We start from the raw sequence: 23,250 nt of genomic DNA on the forward strand, positions 1-23,250 counted from the left end.
AATGAGTTCCTACGTTAGGCCCGTGCTGCTTGTCCAGGACTGTGCACACTGAGTGAAGAGTGTGTAGGGCCTCTGTGTATACCACGTAGTACGGATCGTCTGGGTACACACACAGGTGCCGAGCGGGGAGCACATTCCTCAACTTGGAAACTCTATTACCCTCTCCAGTGGCAGCACATTATCACCACTGATCCACACAAGGCTCCTCTTGCTTTATTTGCCAGAATTTTTTTTTTTACCTTATTTCACTTCTTGGTGCATTCATCTGAGGATCCCAGTGTCTTAAGATTTCTAGTTTCTGGAGGCTTATCTTTTCTGATACTCCTTGGGTAATCGCTACTTGCTATATATACTTCAGTTGAGTTTCAAAGAATTCCATCTTGCTATCAAAAAAAAAAAAAAAAAAAAAAAAAACTAGCTGGAAGATAATGGAGTCTTTATGTTTTCTTTATACACCTAACCAGCTACGATCGAAGTGGCCCATCAACAATGTGAAAATGCGTAATGTGAAGCCTACTTAATATGTACAGTTAGAAAACCTTCCCACTTATTTTTAACCTCATTTCTCCCAAGTTTTACCCACTGTGGTTCAGGCTCTCAGCCTCTGGGCTGAGATACTCTTTATCTCACTTAGAATAATGAAGGCCATTCAGTGTCACCTTGGTTGTTCAGGTGTAGTAGATGGGATGACAATACTGGCAGAGTGAAATCATTTATATATTACATTTCACAGAATGAGTCAGTGATGAAGTCCAACGTGGGACTCTACATCCTGTTTCCTCTTTCTACCACATGCATGTGGTATTGTGTCAGGGATTGGATTATTTATGGCACGGGAGGATATGGATCTTTATCGGGATTGCAACGAGTGTATAAAGTGAAGAGAAAACCAGCTATCTAAATTAAAAAAAAAAAAAAAAAAGTTAGTGTCAGTCTTTACTGAGCATAAGCAATGAACACAGGCCACAATGTCCATGCTATAATCTAGAAGTTGGAGTGCTAAAATATAAAAATAAAATAAAAATAAAAGTTGGAGTGCTAAGAGGTAATATCGACATCTTTTCCAGGTGGTGCCCTTTCCATCAAGGCACATCAACTACCTGATTTTCTTTTTCTTTCTTCCTTCCTTTCTTTCTTTCTTTCTTTCTTTCTTTCTTTCTTTCTTTCTTTCTTTCTTTCTTTTTCTTTCTTTCTTCTTTCTTCTTTCCTTTCTTTATTCTCTTTCTTTCTTTCTTTCTTTCTTTCTTTCTTTCTTCTTTCTTTCTTTCTTCTTTCTTTTTCTATCTATCTACTTGATTTTCAACACATACCGTATAGCTCATAAGTGTGCTTTAGAATATAAACAGATAAAAATGGTATATGTATTTGGTTTTATTCAAAGCCTCTTAATATTGTAAGAAACTAAAATTCTCCTCTCAGCCCTTCTTCAATAAATGAGTTAAAAAATAACATTTGTCTATAATTTAATCTCAGTATACTGTAAAGTCCTGCTTTTACTATCTGCTCTTGGATGTGAACTGTTGTCAAACTTCCATTAAGCTGAAGGTGAAAAATTAATGACCCACTTCAGATATTTCAAAACTAATGCAAGTCTATTAGTCATGCAGCAAAAAATAAAATAAAATAAATCAAAGATTTAAGTATGTTCAATTAGAGTGTAGGGTTGACTCATATTTAACTTTTAAATATATTATTTCATATGCTGGATAGAGCATTATAGAGAAAAAGGGAATGCAGTTATTGATTTTTTTCATTAACAGATAAATACACCTCAGATTATCTTGTTTGTAGAGATAGCCTTTTTTTTTTTTTTTTTTTACACACAAAAGGTAATTTTACAGCAAGGCTGACTAGTTAATTGTTGGCGATAGATGGGTTTTGAAAGTTGATGTAATATGTCTGTTGTGGGAGAATAGTGACCTGGAGAGAAAAGCACAAATGTATAGTAAGCATAGGAGTAATAAAATTATAATTTATTCCTCAGTTGTACCCTTGTTCCATCTTCAGGGCATTCAGAAAACCTGTGGGACAGTGGCATCGAAACTATTTTTCAAAGAATTGCTGATCCTGTTGTGTTCCTGGCCTTGTGCTAGGCGTTGTGTGTCTTGCAATGATGAAGACTTGGTGTTTGTCTTCAAGGAACTTAGAGTTTAAAGAGGAAAAACACAGTGATTAAAGTGATAAGTATGAAATGTAATGACAATGTTAATTAGAAATGAAAAAACTACCAAAAAAAAGTGCAGAAATATCAGATAGAGAACTGAGGGCAACAGAGAAAGCATCTTACAGAAAGTGACTTCTGAGTTGGGTTTTATTTTTTATTTATTTTATTTTATTTTAATTAATTAATTAATTGATTAATTGATTATTTTCTGAGTTGGGTTTTAAAGGAAGGGTATGGTTTCGACATGTGTGATGCATGAGAAGAGCCAGTGAAGTGGAAGGGGCAGCTTTAGCAACAACAGGGATGAGGCCCATCACAGAATATGTGGTGTTAGCATAATACGTATAGAGACGAATGATGGGAAATCGTGTTCAAAATACAAAGTGTTAGGGATCCCTGGGTGGCGCAGCGGTTTGGCGCCTGCCTTTGGCCCAGGGCGCGATCCTGGAGACCTGGGATCGAATCCCACGTCGGGCTCCCGGTGCATGGAGCCTGCTTCTCCCTCTGCCTGTGTCTCTGCCTCTCTCTCTCTCTCTCTCACTGTGTGCCTATCATAAATAAATAAAAATTAAAAAAAAAATTCAAAATACAAAGTGTGAGATTGTGAAGAGCCTTGAATGGCAAACTAAAGAGTTCAGGATTTGATCTGGGGAGAGGTGAGATCATGCAGCCTTCTAAGAAGTTTCATTTGTGTTGATAATGTATCAGCATTTAACATCCATGAGATCAAAATGACTGATTACACACTTCTCATAAATACTGTTTCATTGTCCCACGTAGACCTGGAATCCTGAAAGTGATGGCCGAGGGAGAAAATACAGGTGGGAGTAGGATGGCTCATATCAGGGCTTGCCAGCTGGTGCGCTGAGGGACGCCGACTACCCCACAATGGCCCCGGGTGCAACCTGGAGCCGCAGAGACTCTGGGCCGGTCACTTGGGGGCTGACAGCAGCTCCCTGGAGGTGTGAGAGTTCCCTTGGGTTTCTCTCAGTGGGTGGAATGGCTACTAGCCCCTGGTGCCCTGGGAGCCCTGCAGGGCCTGGCTCACGGGCCTACACTGCACAGTCGCACAGGCCCCACTCAGAAGGGCCCACACTTGATTTAATGCTCTGCTCTTACCGTCTTGGAATTCTTCATGCCTTTTGAACAAGAAGTCCCCTGTTGTCGTTTTGCTCTGGGCCCCGCAAAATATGCAGCCGCTGTGGTACCATGACCTGAAACTGGCTGGGAAGCGTGAACTACACTGTGGTCGCAATGTACTCCCGTATATCCCTCTGCTCTCTTAGGGCCGCTGAATTATGCAACCAGCACTGTGCTTACATAACAAAACTGATCCTAAGCGTAAATCTTTATTATTATTTCTTCAAAGCCGTGACAGCTATGGCTGCCATAGGCCTAAGCTAAATACCTTTTTTTTTTTTTTTTTTTTTTTTTTTTAGCTTTGTGGTTTTCCAGATGATAAATTTAAGGAAACACTCCTGTAACACACTTTCTCATTTATAATCTGCCTCTTGGAGCCTGGATACCAGTGTGGTTGAGCTCTGCACCCCCTGCAGTCTTATCAAATTAAATTCTGAGAAAAACCTTTGGCAATCATTTTCCCTAATAAAAGTTCTGAAAAATAAAGCTTTGTGTTCACAGACATTTTGGCTGCTTAAGAGAATCATTCCGTTGTGTATTTCCTCTCTGAGTCTATACTAAGCACTGTTTTTGTTTATTCTCTCCTTTCTCTTTACTCTGAGTGCTTGTGGACTTTTCTTTCACCCGTATTACCATAGTTTTCTCTCCTTATTTTTATTTGATTTTTGTTTTTCTCCAAGTTATTGTTGGATGTATTCAAATAATTCTACAAAGGTTAATGTAAAAAGCTCTCATCTTAAAAAAAAAAAAAAAAAGCACACACACACACACAAAACTCATCTTCTCCCCTCCTTCCCTGTTTTTCTTTTCTCTTTCCCCTCTCTCCCAAAGGCAAACACTCAATTTCTTTCAGTGTTTTCAGTTGTTCCCGACATTTTATATTTACCTCTCTGTCTCTCAAAATCATATTTATGAGTTGAATTCATTTTTTTTTCCATATTAATCACTACTACCACTATGGAAGATAAAGATTTATTTTGCTCTCAAAGTCTCCACAGGCCCTTTTAACCCTGACTTGTGCCCTTTTCCCATTATTTTCCAAAAGAGTATCATTTGTGTGTGTGTTAAATAGTCATTATTTATATTATAATGACTACGTAAATATTATTCACACTGTACAATGATTACATTTCTTTCTCGAACAACTTTTTGCTCCCTTTGAAGCTAAAGATTATCTAATTCTTAGATTTTTATTTTTTTATGTATCTAGATGTTCCTCCCATGCTAACTCTCTGATCTCTACTGCAATATTCTCTCAATCCAGTAGAATGTATCTAGTTTTTCCGTTTCTTTTGTCTTCCTGGAGACCTCTTTCCTTGAACCTCCAGACCCCCTTGCTCTTATTCTTATAAGCTCTGGTGCATGTGTGCCATTCTAGGATTGTCCTTGGCTGAGGGGGCCTACTTAAGAATGGCAAAGTTGAGTGGATTTGAAGCTGTGTATATGGATGAGTGTTATTCACTGATGGATATTGACATAGGAGGTCTTTGGCGAGTTGTTTTCTTGGTGGACTTCCAGATTTTTAGTATTTTTCTATAGTTGTCATTGACCTGGCCATATTTACTCCAATTGGATTTCCTATTGCCGTACCTGGAAGGAAGGATTCTGGGCACCATAAAACGGTAAAACATTTGAAGAGTCTCTGCAATTATAAGACCATCCTATTTTATTTTATTTTATTTTATTTTATTTTATTTTATTTTATTATTTTATTTTATTTTATTTTATTTTATTTTATTTTATTTTATTTTATTTTATTTATTTATTTATTTATTTTATTTTAAAGATTTTATTTATTTATTCATGAGAAGCATGGAGAGGAGAGAGAGAGGCAGAGACCCAGGCAGAGGGAGAAGCAGGCTCCCTGCAGGGAGCCCGACATGGGGCTTGATCCCGGGACTCTAGGATCACACCCTGGGCCGAAGGCGGCGCTGAACTGCTGAGCCACCCGGGCTGCCCAAGACCATCCCATTTTAAATAGGAGACCCCTTCCTCATCACCCCCATCACTGTGTCTGGTGTCTCCTTCCCTGTGCAGCATCCCACTTTTACTCCTCTGAGGCAGTCGGGAAGGAACAGACACTCTTCTGACTGATTGCATGAATGAGGATTTGAGGAGAGATACCTTCATAATCAGAATTTCATCAAATCCTCCTGTTTTCCTCCTCTTTTGCCCATATTTTAATAGGTAGGCGCTGTGGCCGGTTCCTAAGCCGTTCTGGGTTGTGTGGTACAAACTGCATTGCTTCTCAGCTTACCCTCTGCTGCTTAGATTGTGGTCGTCTGGGGTCTGTTACATCAGTTGACACTTACGCGTCTGCTTTCCAGCTTTTAGAATCTTACTGCTGTTATTGCCCCTTCTCTTTTATCAGCCCATGTGGGTTTATGCTTTTTTATTCCTTTGTTGTCATTTCAGTGGAGTTCTACGGGAGAATGGAGGTAGGTGCATGTGTCCACTCTGCCATCGTTAACCAGGATACGTAACAGTGTTTGGACTGAAGTATGTCAAGGCCTCTTGTAGAGTAGAACTAGGGAATAAACAAAGGAACTCAAATAAGCACACGGGTCATATTTTAAATACTTATTAACAAAAAACTTCTCTTCAAGTGTTTTTAATTTCGGTTTGCTAACAGGTCTGTTCCCTTGTCTTTTGAATCCAGATGGAAGCTTTAGGCAAAACCGAGCAAACCTCACGTCTCTGCTAGTGCAGCCCGTCTCAGCATCTCTCGTTGCAAAACTGATCTCTTCACCAAACAGCAGAACCAAAACTGGTGTCTGTAGCCCTCTAGAGCTTCCAAATAATGGTAAAGTATTTCATGTCTTTCTGTGTATTTTGTAGTTTTTTTAAGGACCATGATCATTTTTAATCCCTTAGATTGACATGTTTAGAATTATTCCTTAAAAAAAAACTATTCCTTTGTGATGAGGTGAGCACTTATTTCTCATCTGTGGCTCTTTAAGAGACGTTTTCAGAACATAATTTTGATAAAGACTGAGAGTTCGTCAAACTGAGAGATCAAAAAAAAAAAAAGGGGGGGGGAGCATTTTAAACCACAACAAAGGAAAGCAGCTTTACAAATAAAGCATTTTGTGCATTCATGAAAATCTGCTTAACATAGCTTCCTCGTTTCAGCTTCAGCAGTCTTGTTGGCTGCCAAGATTCAGTGGATAGCAGTCAGCTATCTGGGGTATGAAGTCTTTTAGTAGAAAGCATTAAAGCCTAATTCCTGCGATTGACTGAAAAATCCCCGTGTCTTTACGCATCATCGCCCGAGAGATGCCTCTTGTACTGCAGGGTGGTTTGTCAGGCCTTGTTGGAACACAACGGATAAAACTGAAGTAGTTAAGCTACCTGTGTGGGGTGCGAGCCACAGGCTGCATCTTATTTCTGCCTCCAGCCTCGGCATTACAGTCCTAAAGCAGAGACTCTCTTTACATATTGTTAAATTCGTATCTAGCGGTTGTAAAATTCAACACCAGGACTGGGGTTTTGTGTCCAGACCTGGAGGTTCAACGACCCATGTTTTATCTCATCTGCTTTTCTCTCAACAAAAGCATTCCAAAAAATGTTTTGAACACACCTAAACACACACACACACACCTGAATCCATACAGGCTTGTCCTCTGTTAGAGACACACATGTACTTTTCAAAGTCCTATCGATTGAGTGCCTTCAAAACTGATTATTGATCGAACAACTAGGAAATAGAGAAAACAATGATGAGTGTAGATCCTCAAAGCAGGAAGGGAGACTTTGAGAAGCTTTTTGTTTTGTTTTGTTTTTATCGTCTTTTATTCGGAGCCCTACAAATTGACCATGGGCTCTATTTGTTAAAATATGTAAAGAACATTTCATAATACTTTGGTTCTGAGGAAAACACTGGACTTCTGAAAGACCAAATTTAAGACCAGAGTTAATTAATTGATTGATTCCTCCAATTAATATTCAGAGACCCTGCTGTGGTCCAGCCACTTTCCTGCCCTTCATGAGCCAACAGCATGCATGGGAGCTCCATGGCCTCATGCATCACAGCCTTGCTGGAGGCCGCTACCTGATCTACAGACACCCTTCTAGCTAAGCTTCTAGTGTCTCAGGTTGATCTGAGAATCAAGTTATGCTCTGTGTCTCAGTACTTCTGCATACTGTGAAATATTATATTAGCCATTGTCTTTCTCAGCAAAGAATTATATCGATTTCCTCCACAATATGTTAAATATCTGTATAATAATGGCATAGCTGGGCAAAATGGCAGATTTTGCTGTATCTATCCACAGATATATCTTCACAGTAAGTCACAACATGTATAAAGCTTGGAAGAAAAATTGAAATATACCCTGAAACCTGTTTACAACTCCATTGTTAAAAAAAAAAAAAAAAAAAAACAAGATACATGCTTTCTAAGGAATTAAGCCACATCAGGTTTCCTTATGGATATAGTAGCTTATTACTGTTTTTAGATAGTAATTAAATTAAGGTACATGTGTGAATTGAGAAGATATTTCATGTTATAATGGGTACTCCTTTCATCATCTTTTTAAATACAGGGTATTATATTTAGATTTCCCAAATAGTGATGGAGCAGTCTGAACCAAGTTATTAAATTTAAACTAGTCTTAAATGTAGAATAATGAGACAGTATTATTTGGGTAATAATACTCATGATACAGCCAAGATAATTAATTAACTTTTAAGTTTTCTCATAAACACATAAGTATAGCATTTGCTCATTATGATACGTATAGGGATGGTACATGAAAAGGATGCAGAATGAAGTGCTATATTTTGGGGCAATAAGAGCAATGCTTACAGTTTATGGAATAAAAAATTAATTACAAACATATTATAATTATATTTTACTGTTGAATTTTCTTAGTCTTGAACCTTAGTGTAGGAAAATCTTCACCGAGAAGTTAGCCAAGAGCACATTTAAAATATGTGTTCAGATCAACTAATCATCTTACCCGTTTAATCCTTTGTATACACCAAATCCAAATTGTCAGATAAGAGTATAGCAGAATTGACCTATCATCTTTGCTTTCTTAGCATCCATTTGCCCCAACCCCTCTTTGAATCGTTGCCAACATTTCCCAGCAAGATAGTGTGGATAGGTTTGGCCACATCCCAAGCTCTAGAAATAGATCCTCATTAGCTCAAGCCTATTGGTACATTACACCAACCATATTATGATGGTTGGTTCAAGGATGATCTTAGCCAAACAGCGCCAGGACTCAATTTCTGGAATTTATTTGTAGCAATGACTCACTTTAACACTATAGCTGAACAAAAAAACCTGTAACCTCAGGATCTCTTGGTAACCCTGTCGGGACCTTAAGAGTATAGCCTACCTGAAAATGGAACCAACACAAAGAAAGTACAGATGAATAATGGGAGGAGAAACAGAGAGAGAGAGACAGAGAGAGACAGAGAGAGAGAGAGAAAACCTTCTCCACATCAAGTGAGCCCTAAAGCTTTGTCTGTAGCCAAACCTACTGAACTGGCCATATATGAGTCAACACACCCTACCTTCATATTTGTTAGTCAATCTATGTTGGATTTTTAGTTTCTTGCAACAGAAAGCTACCTAACTGAAACAGACCATAAAACTTAAACTAAATGAAGGCATTAGATATCAGCATTCATAAAATACGTGAGATACGTTGAGTAAAAGGAACTGGAGAGCAGAATATTTATATGAAAATTCCTGGGAGAACTAAAAATTGTGTGAGGAATAGAAAAAGAAGCAGGAAAAAAAGGTCTTGCATATATATGTATACATGCATATATTGATATATAACATATAGATAATTGCATATTGGCTATATTTTATTTTCCACAGTCTTCTCTTCTATTTATCTATTTCCAATTTCCAATCTCTATTATGTTATCAAACTTAGTCTCTGAGAATCAACCAAAACATGGAAATTTGAATTTTCAGTTATCAGTCAGAGTTTGTGGTTAAAAACGATGAATATAGTGGGAAACGGAGAGAAGGAAGTTTAAGATCCATTAACTTAAGACAAAAAATTTAAATTAATCAACTTAAAATAATGAAGGTAGGGTGTGTTGACTCATATATGGCCAGTTCAAACATATGAATGTTTGATGGATCACTTTTGATGAATAGAAAAGTGACTATTTCTGTGTTGCATAAAAATTAATGTCATCACATAAGTAAACTTGGATCATCTCTTCAAATGGATATATATATTATATTAATATATATTAATATATATGGAATATATATAAAATTGTGAACAGGATATATATTTCCTATATATAAAATATATTTCCATGTTCACAATTTTACATGTTCTTTGATGAAAATCACTTTAATTAGAATAATATAGTGACACTGTCAGTTATAATTTTTACATATTTCAAATGTCTTTTGAAGGTTTGTACTTCTAATTTGTTAACAGCCTCTTAAAAGTGTTCATTATTACCATCCCAAGCAGAGATTTAAAAAGACGTATTGAGCGTACTGTCCAAAAATTTAGGTTATACTAAAATTTTTTGGCAAGTGGCAAATTTTAGCTTTTCATGAAATATTTGTTAACGAGAAATGTTAGGACAGTTGAATTCAGCATTATTTTTTTGTTACATATGAAACTAACCAACCTGTTCAGAATAGCCTGTGAGAAGATCCCAGGGTCCATTATGTTAGTCTGGTGGTTAAAGAGTGTCTTGGTAGATACGTCAGGAAGATAATGGAGTGATATGGAAATGATATGATATGGCCCTTATTGGCCCTGCAAAAGGGGGTTCCTCAGTAGGCCTAAAATATGTATAAGAGAATTGCAAACTTGTTGTAGGGAAAGGTAGGCCTTAATGACTTCCAGCGCCAAATCTGAGAAATATATCCAGAACATGCAAACATTTTAATTTGCGTAGACAACTTCTATATGGCACACAGAGATACAGTGGCCACTTTTTATGCCCAAAATTTAGTGAGCTAGAATACGTTTACACTCAAGGGTCATGACGGATGTTAGGAGGCACTAAACTGCAACGGTGACACCCCAGTGCTATGGCTCTTCCAGCAGCCGGTTGTGCAGTGAACCGAGGAGTCTGAGTTGGAGGCTGATAAGAGAGGAATCCGTAGAACTGAAGATCAGCCTTCGTGAGCTGCCAGTCTGAAGTCCCCGGACAAAAGGGGAAAAAAAAGCTTCAGAAATGACTTTGAAGGACGACTCATCAAGGGTCTTAAGCAGAGTGAACATAGGTGGGAAACCTATTGTCCAAAGTCCATAGACAGTACAGTCAGTCCTCTGTGTCCTGGGGAGTGCAGGTGGGGTTTACCAAGGGTGACACGGATCTGTCTTCGCCCAGAGCGTCTCACGTTGCCAGCCTTCTGTCTTGACAGTTGTGATTTTCAGGGACGATTCAACTTAGAATCAATCTGGGGTTGTGTTTGTTTGTTAAAAGACCTATAGACAACCTGGGGTGGACACTCTGAGGTAGAATTACTTTTAACAAGTGTTTTCCAATCTCCAATGTTCCTCAGCAATTTTTTTATACTTTCTGATATCCTCTTCACATCGCTTCTCAAGTACCTGTCACTTCTTTCCAATTACAGACGCTTCGGCTAAACTTTGTGGTTTATGTATGTGATTTACTCCGGGAGAGCGCGCCCTGTCTATAGTTTGATGATCCTTTTTGTGGCAATGGACTGATGATCCCTCAGTGCCTTTGTGGTTCCATATCCAATATTTCTCCCTATCACTCTATTTAGTATTTAGTATTTTCCAAACATGTCTTCAGGGCTGTGTCTCTAAGTTTGTAAAGCCTCAGTATCCTTTAAAGCTCCAGGCAAATGCCATGCTCTTCGAGTTGGAAGTAGCACCTCCTGACTCTCTCCACCATGCTCCAGGCACTTGGATGCTGGAAGAAAAATAGCAGATCCTTCCAAGCTGCAGTTTTCATTAGAATGTGTTGGTTTTGCTCTACTTCTCTATGGTTCTTCGATGTCTCCCTTATTGCCCAGTGTCCTAGGAGTATGTGAGGGTGTGTGCACCGTGTGGTGTCAGCTGTAGAGCTCTATACACGTCCATTGAAGCTAGGAACCCTAACACGACATTCAGATATTCTTATTATTAGTGTTAAAGTCTCCTTCTTATGTACACATTTGTCTATTTTATCTTGTAGTTCTGTCCATTTTTGATTCATACATTTTAAGGTCATTTCTTGGATGTTTTATTATTTATTTATTTATTTATTTATTTATTTATTTATTTAAAGATTTTATTTATTTATTCATGAGAGACACACAGGGAGAGAGGCAGAGACACAGGCAGAGGGAGAAGCAGGTCCCTGCGGGGAGCCCGATGCGGGACTCGATCCTGGGACCCCCAGATCATGACCTGAGCCGAAGGCGGACACTCAACCACTGAGCCACCCAGGGGTCCCTTCTTAGATAAATCCAAATACATCATATCTTCCTGGTTAGTTGAAACATTCATCATATGGAGTGATCTCTTTTATATTTATAATGGTTGTCTTAGATTTGATTGGGTTTGGCACGCCTGGGTGGTGGCTCAGTTGGTTAAGTGTCTGCCTGTGGCTCAGGCTATGATCCTGGGTCCTGGGATCCAGCCCGGTGTTGGGCTCCCTGCCGAGCAGAGAGTCTGCTTCCCCGTCTCCCTCTACCTTCCCCACCCCTGCTTGTGCTCTCTCTCATGTAAATAATAACTTAAAAAAATAATTTGGCTTGATATTAATTTAGACTCACTAGCTTGTTATTGTGTTAGTTTCTTTATGGTATATCTTTTTATTTTTTAGCATCCAACTTTCTACATATTTCTCTTTTAGCATCTCTTCTTAATAACAACTACTTTGTATTTTTTTTAAAAGTAAATTCTACTTAGCTCACAATCCTGAGATCAAGAGTCACATGCTTTACCAACTGAGCCTGTTAGACGCCCTACAACTAATTTGTATTTTAAATACGATCTGATTATCTCTTAGCAGAAAGCTCTAGTCCATTACATTTAATGTGATTATTAATGTATTTATACTTACTTATATATTCTTTTCATCTTAATTTGGATTTCTTCTTTGTACCACATATTATGTTTTCCTTTTATTTCTCTCTTTATATTAAGATTATTTTTGTCATTATATTTTTCCCTTTATTATTTTAGAAGCTATATATAGTTCTTTGTATTCTTTTAGAGTTACCCAGAATTATATCTTTTTCAAGATTGCTTTTCTTGTTTCGTTCCATGCCAGGTAACTTTCATCACCATCTCTTGGATAGGAGAGGGGAGTGCAGTCATTTAGAACTCTACTTTGTAAGGAACAATCTCTTTTTGGAACTACCTTCTCTCCAACGTGGGCAGGCCCAGGGCTTTTTCTTCTAAACTTTGCATCTCATAAGGCCATCAAGATTAAGAGATTTTCCAGCTTCAGTAAATTCCCTCAAGTTGAAAACAGCTTTATTGTTTTGCTTATCTGTGTTCCTGTCACAACTTAAGTTTTGACCTAGTAATTCTTTACCTTCTAGTTCTTAGATGCTGTTAACAAGATTCGTTTTGTGTTTTATTCAGCATTGTAAAGCACTTTCAGTGGGAAAGTTGGCCTGAATATCCTAGTCTGTCCTAATACTATAAAAGAAATTCTTCTCCTCAGCATCTATTTTTTTCCTGGCAACACATATAGATGACTCAGTAAATATACCTAAGTCAGTCAACATATAAATCAGGTTACCATCAGGAAATCGATGACACCCACACCAAAAATGGCAATCCGTGGGAGTTTGGCCAAGGGCCTATGCGTAATTGTAAATAGGTAAAGGGGAATAGAAAAGGGATGGTGAGAGGCACCTGGTGAGTTCAACTGGTTAAGCAGCAGATTCTTGATTTTTGGCTCAGGTGATGATCTCAGGGTTCTTACATCAAGTCCCGTTGGGCTTCACACTCAGTACGGAGTCTGCTTGTGATGCTCTCTCTCTCTTGCTTTCTCTACCCATCCTCTGCTCACTCACTCTCTCTCTCTCTCTCTCACTCTAAAATAAATAAATCTTAAAAGAAAGAAAAAGGGATGGTGAACCACCCCGAGGCTAGTAATTGTTACTACCTGTAAACCTAAAAGCCCAAGAAGGGAGAGTAGTTTCGGAAACTAACAAGTCCTCAGGGGGTAGGAGAGGGCAGTGTGACAAGAGCCCTGGCTTTCAGTCAAGGAGTGCAGTCATTGCCAGCAAGTGACCGGCAGGGAGGGTAATGGAATGCACGTACTCTAATCTTTCTCTTATTCAACCTGCTGATCACGTATCAATGTCTTCTCTTGGCTAAACTCAACCTAAAGCCAAGAACAGAAGAGCCCGGTAGATGTTCTCCGTAGAGGTAGAGGCCAGCTCCTTGGGACACAGAGCTAGGTGAAGGGTGAAAATAGATCTAGATGGAAATGTGGGAAATATGCAGTACTAGGCTAGTGTTGCAGATGAGGAGTCTACTGACAAATCTGATAATTTGTGATTTGTGGAGTGGTTTGGTAGAAAGATGTAGAAACTCTGTTGATCAGTTTTCACTCTTAGAAGGGATATAAAAAAGGTAAGTTATTTTTTCCTGAGTTTCATATTCTTTAAAACATCTTCCTACTTAGGTAATTTTGCTAATTGAAAATAATAATATTAAACTTTATTTTTTTTTTCCAAAATGCATGCAGGTTCATAAGAATACACACATACGTGTGTGTGTGTGTGTGTGTGTGTGTGTGTGTGTGTGTGTGTGTAGACTCAGGGATAGCTACTAATGTGAAAAGGACCAAGCCGACAGTTTTCATTCAGTATTTGTATGCTAGTCTCACTTTTTCAGAATGAAAACTTTGCAGCACTGAAACAGATTTGGCGATTTTACTTTTCTCTTTAATTTCTATCATTACAAATCAGCTAATGTTTGCTAAGAGTTAGAAAAGAGAGATGAGTAAAAACAGAGAAGCAAATCCACACATTCTGTATTAGTCATGTTGGGCTTCCATTACAAGATACCACAGACCTGGTAGCTTAAACAACAGACATTTATTTTTCTCACACTTCTGAAGGCTGGGAACTCCAAGCTCACGGTGCCAGAAAATTTGCTTTCTGGTGAGAGCTCTCTTGCTGGCTTGCAGACGGCTGCCTTCTCTGTGTCCTCACATGGACTTTTCTCTGCGCACACAGAAGCAGAGGGAGAACCCTGTGGTGTTTCTCTCTCTTTTTTATAAGGACTCTAGTCCTATCAGATGAAATTCCCACCCTTGAGACCTCATTTAACCTGAATTATCTCCTGAAAGGCCGTATCTCCAAATGCAGCTATGGTGGGGGCCAGGGCTTCAACATGTGATTTTGAAGACAAACAGCTCAGTCCAGAACATATTCCTCCCACCCAGTAATTACCAGTATCAAAACCTAGTTTAAATCCTTCTGGATTTATATATACACATTTGGAGGTTTTGTGTTGTTTTGTTTTGTTTTGTTTTAACCAAAAGGAGATCATACTATACATATTATTTTGAAATATGTCTATCTAATTAAATATATCCACTTTTTCATGACAGTAAACTTTACCTTATTTGATGCACAAACTATGCTGTTTTACCAGGCATCCCAATTTTTTACAGTGGGTTTATCCAAACCAAACCAGGCCTATAAATTGCATCCCTTCTAAGCTAGCATCCCTTCTAATCTAATCTAGTCTAATCTAACCTCTTTTTCTTCTCTTAACACTGGGAACTTTGGAACAAGTCTGTTGTCCTGAATGTGCCCTACATTCTAGATTTGTGGAATGCTTCCTCGTGATTTTATTTAACTCGTTCCTCTGTCCCTTTTATTTTTAATAAACTTGAAATTCTTAAGGCTTCTGTTATAAAAGTCATTATTGTAATTAGTGGATAAAATGGTTGAAGAACCTTTTCTTTGGTAGTTGGTGTTATTGTCAGTATCCAGGATATGGTAAGGCGTATCACATCAGGTGAGGGGGGCCCTGGTGGATCTAGTCAGGTCTTAGGACTAGAATTTGTGCAGACTCTTATGTAGAACTCTTTTTTTTCTTCATGCATGCACAAATGGGGGAAAAGGCAGAGAGAGAGGGAAAAGCAGACTCCCTGCTGCGCTCATAGCCTGACACAGGGCTCAACCACACAACCCTGAGGTCATGACTCGAGCCAAGGTCAGACGCTAAACCTACTGAGCCACCCAGGTGCCCCTTCTGTAGAATTCTTGTGTAAGGTGATGTTCCCTGCAGGATAGACTGAAATGGAGCTCCTGAAAAAATTACAATATGGCAAGAAAAACAGCATCTGGGGCAGGGATATCAGTTTGCATCTGTTGGTGTGGGCATTCCAGTCATTTGCTGCCAGTGCATTCTGATTGGTTAGCATGTGTGCCATGTCAGTTGACCAATAATTCCCATAAGACCCTTGATCTAGTATAAGATATCAACCAATGGTATATTGATTCAGAAAAACATTTGGCAATGGAGAGATCTCACGTGGAGAAATGGAGCACTGAGAAACCTAGACAAGCTGTGATGACATAGAATCCAGAAGCAGTTTATACTCAGATATTTAGAGAAGCAGTTGGCATTTAGGAGAGATGCTAGCGGTTTATGAAGTCCCAGCCACCAAAAGTGTGATTCTAGATTTCAGGGAAATTGAAAAACAAAGAAAACAAATCACAGCCCCCATCCTAGAAGTTCTTTTCTAGAGTCAGGCAGCTAAAAAGAGAGTCAGGTGCACAGAATGAGGCAAATAATTAAAATTAGGAATCCTAGCAAGAACTATGTTGAAGAAACCAACGACAGCTTATTTAGTGGAATTAGGATTCAGAGTTCGTTGCAACTTTTAGTCCTCAAATCTCTCCAAATGGGGATAGGACTTTTCCTAGATGCTGAGTCCCGCTTACTCACAGTGCAGGTGGAGATGAGGCTTTGTTAGCTGAGTGAAGGAGACCAGGATTGTTTTTTAAGATTTTATTTATTTATTCACAAGAGACAGAGAGAGAGAGAGAGAGAGAGAGAGAAAGAGAGAAGCAGGCTCCATGCAGGGAGCCTGACGTGGGACTCGACCCCGGGTCTCCAGGATCACACCCTGGGCTGAAGGCAGGCCCTAAACCCCTGGGCCACCCGGGCTGCCCAGGAGACCAGGATTAATCGAGTCTTCACAATAGCAATGGAATATGAGGCAGAATTGCCCCTGGAAAAGAATTTCTGTAGTAGGATATTTTTCTCTGCACGTGATGAAATTCAGGACTAGAGAGAGGGCAACTACTTTTAGGTCTCCTCACCCTATTTGAATACAAATGTTCTCTGAGTGGAACGCATTTTTGTCATCTTGAAATCTTTTGAACTTCACACATTAAATTTAAAGCTGCCATCAAACTTTGAAGCATGAAAGACAGAAAGCATTTGGCAAATGTGAGCTGGAAATGTTATCTTAAAGTAGCAATACACACACACGCACTGACTTTTTAAATAATAAGTGACATCTAAATGTTATCCAGGATTTTCTCATTCTAAATGTTGTTGTTTTTTTAATTTTGAAATAAATGTGAACTTCCAGCAAAGTTTCAAGATTAGCACAAATAATTTTTTTTTCTCAACTACCTGAGAGCAAACTACCACCAAGATGACCCATCACATCCGAATTCCCCCAAAAGCGGTGACATTGTCCCTGCAGACCACGCAACCATCACGATCATGAATGAAACGTGCATACGTGGCTGTCGGGTACTCACCCCGGAGGCCCCGTGCAAATCTTAGTTGTGTCAGTAATGACCTAAGTAGCAACGGGATCTAGAGTCCTGTGTTGGGAGTTACCAAGTGGCCTGTTTCCTTAAATCCGGAATAGTCTCAGTCTCTGTTTGACTTTCATGGCTTTATCAATTTTGAAGCTTACATGCCAGCTACCTGTAGAATGTTCCCCAGTGTGGGTTTAGCTCATGTTTTCCCATAAATAATTTCAGCTGCTGCATCTTTGGCAGCAACATTACAGAGTGAGACTGCCCCCCCCCCCGGCCCCATTGCTGATATCAATTTGTCCCATTACTGGGAATGCTAACTTTGATCATTTAATTCATCAAGAATCTGTGAGGGCTCCTCGTTGAAGTTATTATTTTTAAATTTCTTTCTTTATACAATTAATAATTATTTGAAATCATGCAGAGCTCCTGTCCCCACCCCCTCCTATGCCCACCCACTAGTTTTAACAATTATTTATGCTTTGGGGCCAATTAGTCCTTACCAAGCTGAGCCAAAAGTGACCTTCGAAGTTCATCATCCCTCTGCTTTTACGGGTTGACATTCTGCTCTAAAGAAGAGCTTTCTTTTTCCTGTTTGTTTGGGTTTTTATTTATACATGTAGTATCAATTTATAATATGGTTAGGATTTATATCCCCGCTTCATTCAATGGGTTATAGGCTGGTACTACTTTTATTGTGATACTCAAGTTGTCCCCGGTCAGCCCGAAATAGCACCTTCAACCTAGGTCCTGTCTGTGGCATATTCTCATGATTTGCAAATCTCCTTCATTTTTGATACAACAGAAATCTGATATATCAAATCATTTTGTACTCCCCAGCCCCAACCATGTTACCAGCCGTTTCTCTAAAAAAGTCCTATCTTTCAAGTAGAGAATGATATCTGGAAAACAAGATGTGGATCCTAGATGAGCTCATGGCCATTGGAGTGTTACTTCCTTCAGTACTTAGTAAACAAAACTGGGGAGAATATATTTAATTTAAATATAATATATTTAATTTAATTTAATTTAATATATTTAATATATTTAATTTAAATCTGTATAGATATACATGTATGTACATTCAAATTATATCTTTATTTAGTTTTATATCTATGTATATCTATTGAGACACCGAAAGGACCTACGAATACCTGCCGTTTTTCTCTTCCCATGTTTCTAGTCTCTTCACTAACAATGAGAGATCCTGTGCGGGTCATGCCCTTGAATATGAGCTGGGTCATTACTTCCCTTGCGTGTACTCCACTGATGTCATTACTCCTTCCTCCGTAAGAAAGCCTTTCTCACTCCGTTGTGGGTCCGACAGAAAAGCCGGGCTCAGCCCCACATGGACTGTCTGGCCTGCACTAATCGCCCTGCCTGTCCCCCATCCGTGGGGCGCTTACCTTCCTGACCCCTTCAGCTCCCAAGGCAATGTGCTGTTCAGCCCTGAAATGGAGATGCCATTCTCAGTCCTCATCCCTGACTTCTCTCATTGCTCTGTTCCCCCTGACAGTTGCTTCGCTCCCAATTTTCAGGCTTAGACACACACAGACACACACACACACACACACACACACACACACACACTGTGCTCCACATGCCTCAGCCCCGGCACCCTGGGATGCAGCACCACAACCCACTGGGATGCTCGCCTTCCTTCACATGACCCCTCGCTCGCTGTGCATCATATCCTACTGCTGCTGCCGGATGTGCTATCCTGGCCAACCTCACCTAAGAGTTTGTAGGACTGACGTATTCAGAAACAGGAAGGAAGTGAAGATTTTTGTACATATCATTGAGAATATGTCTTTGGATTCTGTTATTTTTTTTCACTTATTACTCTGTGGCTCTATCCCTGCTGTCCCCTGTCTACTCCATTGCTTCTAGGTGCTCTACGGTTTTGCAAAAAAGTAGCTTTACTACATTTGATAGATCCATTACTCCAGGGCTGGACAACTTCATTGCCCTCCCTTTTTTGTTACCAAACAATCTAGGTTCAAAATTTCTCTGGCTCTTTAAAAAATTTCTTTAATTTTATGGCCTTTTGGTGTCATGTTGTTTTTGAGAAGCTTGTTATCAACCTGATTTCTTCTTCTTCTTCTTCTTTTTTTTTTTTTTTTTGTAAGTGATCTGGTTTCCACTCTGAGAACCTTTAGAATTTTTCTCTATATCCTACATGCTTTTAAACTTCATTATAAAATATATAGATGTGGGACGCTTGGGGGGCTCAGCCATGGAGCATCTGCCTTCAGCCCAGGGCATGTCCCCGGGGTCCCGGAATCGAGTCCTGCATCAGGCTCCTGGCATGGGGCCTGCTTCTACCTCTGCCTGTGTCTCTGCCACTCTCTCTCTCTCTCTCTCTATTTCTCTCTCTCTCTGTGACTCTCATGAGTAAATAAATAAAATGTTTTAAAACAAAAACGAAACAAAAATATATAGATGTTTTGCCCTATTTTGGAATAATATTATTTCTTTAAATATTTCTTCTCCTCCATTTATTTTTCTTCTTCTTCTTCCTCTGGCATCCTTTTTAGAACTCCTATTTCTACCCACCATGATTTTTAATTGTACTTTCCTGTTTTCTCTCTTTACCCTTTTCTGTGGTTCCTGGAAACAATCCTCAACCTGATATAGCTCTTAAATTCAATTTTCAGTTATATTCTTACTTACCATTTCTATCTACTCATCCCATCTATTGTCATATATCTTTTAATCAGTTTATTTCCTTACCTATTATTTCTTCTTTTGAAAGTGTTTTCTGGTTGTTTCTTATCGCTAATGCATCCCCTTCTGTTGTCGTGTTTAATTATAATGCTTATTAAACTCACGTGTTGTGTGTTTCAGTGTTTACTTTGGGTAATATATATGTTCATTTTGTTTCTGTTGTGTGGTTGTGTGCTGCACAACCAGGTGTCTAAGTATTCTGGTCTGAGAGTTTATGTTGCTCTAGAGGTATTAGCTACCCTCTTATGACTTCTAGGAGCGCAGAGCTGGAGTCGATTATATATCTTGGGTATATCTATGTATACCTAATTTATATCTTTCTGGGTTTGCATAATGGTAGTCACCGTTTCCCCAATAATAAAACATCCTAAACCTCTCTCCTTTTCTGCCAGGTCCCCAGACAACCTCAGTTTTCAGGGATTTGGTATCATAAGGTGGAGCAATAGAAGATGGTCTCCTTAGATTTTAATTCCCATCACGCCTGAAAATTGGAGGAGAAGAATTAATGTCCAAGGGTTCAGGCTTGTTCAAACCTCTTTACAACAAGATTTCACCCCAGGAGATCCTGGGAGGCCTTCCTAACCCAGTCTTTGTTTCATTTATTACTCTTTCCTTTTTAATATTTTGTCTGTAAACACATTTTTACCTAAGTTCAGTCATTATCTATATCTTTTGGTATTCTACTTTTTTTATTGGAGTTTGATTTGCCAACATATAGCATAACACCCAGTGCTCATATGCTTACATTTTAACAGGCACACAGTTTACCACAATTTTCTAAGTCATTTCCCTATTTGGGATATCTATGCCATTTTCTGTAATTGCAGTTAGACATTATACTGGGAAGAATTCAATTATTCTTGTAGAATAAATTCCAAAGTATAGGATTGCTATTGTTATTGCTATGAAGAGTAACATTGCCTTACCAGTGGACTGTTTAAATTAGCGATGCCAACAGCAATAGATGTGTCATGGGAGTTTATCCAAAGTTTTGGTGGCTCTCTCATGTTATAAGTGAAAGTGTGATCATGGTGCTGCTTCTCATAAAGGGAAACACAATATTTGTTTTCAGATATGGGCATGGAATAATATGAAACAATATGTATTTTTATAAGCACTTTTTTTTAAAGATTTTATTTATTTATTCATGAGAGACACAGAGAGAGAAAGAGAGAGAGAGACAGAGAGAGAGAGACAGAGAGAGAGAGACAGGCAGAGGGAGAAGCAGCCTCCGTGCAGGGAGCCCGATATGGGACTAGATCCCAGAACCCTGAGATCATGCCCTGGGCCAAAAGCAGATGCTCAACCGCTGAGCCACACAGGCATCCTGAAACAATATGTATGAATATCAAGATCAAGTATGGGGATGCAAATAAATAGAGGAAAAGGTGACTTTTGTTATATTATATATTATTATTTTGGTCTGGTCTTTGTGCAATGATACATAAAAAGGTCCTTCTCTCAGCTGGGAAGATCCAATGAAAATATAGCATCCCCCTCAGAGCAAAAGATTGTCTTCATGTTTTCAGATCTCCATGTATCTTCTAGATAGAAATCTTAGACTTTAGTATGGAAAGAGGGCAGGACAAAATATTTGAAGTGTTCCATACAAATTTTAATGACTCAATGAAATAGAAGAAAAAACATTTTAAAAAGCAGCTATTAAAGGGCACCTGGTTGGCTCAGTGATTGAGCATCTGCCTTTGGCTCAGGTTGTGATCCTGGAGACCCGGGATCAAGTCCCACACGGGCTCCCTGCATGGAGCCTGGTTCTCCCTCTGCCTGTGTCTCTGCTTCTCTCTGTGTCTCTCAGGAATAAATAAATAAATATATTTTAAATAAATAAATAAATAAATAAATAAATAAATAAATAAATAAAATTTAGGAATGAATAAATTTTATATATATTTTAATATATATATATTTATATATGTATATATATATATATTTAAAAGCAGCTATCAAAAAAGAAAGTCAAATATCCAGGGGCAAAAATGAAGATTGAACAAAAAATCAGAGAAATAAGCAAAATAGTTTACCCTGTGATTGCCTGGTATTGGAAAATTATGGATTCTGGTAAATTAGAGTGGGAATATAGTAATACATGAGGACAGAAGGCATAGTTATGTGTCTATAGGGAGCAGGGAGTAGTAAGTAGCATAGATGCAGGTAGTAGGAAGACTAGAAAGGAGCTCACCCACCAGTACAGGGATTCTTTCTTCTATCTGAACTCTGGATGGAAAAAAAGAAAAATTCTTATTTAGAAATCAAAAACCCTAGCTCAGAATTTCCACTACTATTGTAGTACAGAAACTGTAAGCCAAGAAATATGCATAAAAATTGTCCCTGAGCCAGAGATGCTCCTGGGATGCCTGGCAAAAGTAAATGCATTGCTGGGAAAATATATATCAGAGAAATGCTAAGGAAAAGAAAGATGGAATGGTTTTATTAATATCAGAGGGGAGGAGGGGAGGAAGACTGTAGGGAAAAAAAGGAGATAAAGAAGATGTAAGAAATAATTGCTCTACGCATTCTATATAGAAGTCAGAAAGATATAGGAATTCCAAACTTGAATACAAGAAACAAATAGTCTAAAAATATGCACAGGAAAGGTTGCTAGTATTGCCAGGACAATTGATAAAGACAAATCATTTGGGGAACTTTAACATGCCTCAGTAATTAACAGAGAAATTATAGAGAACAATGAATACAGTTACAGCCCCACAGTTTTCCAACCTTGATCTACAGGGCTTATATATGAAATGCTGCCCTCATATAACAGGGATTGCATGTTTTTGTATGGGACATTTTATTAAAATGTATATTCTCTATTTATCAGATGTAATGGCCTATAGAGGTCACAAAACAAATCTCACATAATATCAAAGAATCACTAAGCTTACAGACCCTGCTTTCTGTCTGTAATTAAGTTAGATGTCAATAGTAGCACACACCTTCTATTTGAATACTTTAAAATTATTTGAACTAATGCATCATATATATTACAGAAAGAATGATGGGTGGTGCCTGGACGGCTCAGTCAGTTGAGTGACTGACTTGGGTTTGGCTCAGGTCATGATCTCAGGCTCTTGTGGAATCAAGCCCTGCCTCATCAGGGAGTCTGCTTGATTCTCTCTCTTTCTCTCCCTCTCACTCTTTCCCCCGCTCTCTCTTTTTATCTCAAAATAAATAAATGAATCTTTAAAAAAAATAACTTGCAAACTAAGAATAGTGTTTGAAAAATAATGAATAATAGTAAAAAAATTTAAAATTTGGAATGTAAGATAAAAAGACCATATGCTGAAATTAATATATTAATTTCAACAGCATACTAAATCTATATAAAAAATCTGTAACCTTAAATGCATCCAAATAAAATTGAACAAAGGTAATGGTAAGCATAGAATATAATATTGAAGTGAAAAAATAATTTATAATGAGGAACTACGAATCCCATTTGAAAATACTAATAACTTAGATACTTCTAGCAAAACTGGTAAAGAAAAAA

General features: G+C 38.5%; 1 protein-coding gene across 4 annotated transcripts in view; it reads left to right on the forward strand.

The window, feature by feature from the left end:
• NAALADL2 (N-acetylated alpha-linked acidic dipeptidase like 2) overlaps positions 1-23,250 on the forward strand; it is a 1,187,116-nt gene that overhangs the window by 861,430 nt on the left and 302,436 nt on the right. For all 4 annotated transcript variants that reach the window (XM_038583938.1, XM_038583935.1, XM_038583936.1 and 1 more), the window contains one exon: positions 5,964-6,107. In XM_038583938.1, coding sequence (XP_038439866.1) covers positions 5,964-6,107 — 144 coding nt within the window. The remainder of the gene's footprint in view (positions 1-5,963; positions 6,108-23,250) is intronic.

Source organism: Canis lupus, chromosome 34, assembly GCF_011100685.1.
Source record: "Canis lupus familiaris isolate Mischka breed German Shepherd chromosome 34, alternate assembly UU_Cfam_GSD_1.0, whole genome shotgun sequence".
Classification (NCBI taxonomy): domain Eukaryota; kingdom Metazoa; phylum Chordata; class Mammalia; order Carnivora; family Canidae; genus Canis; species Canis lupus.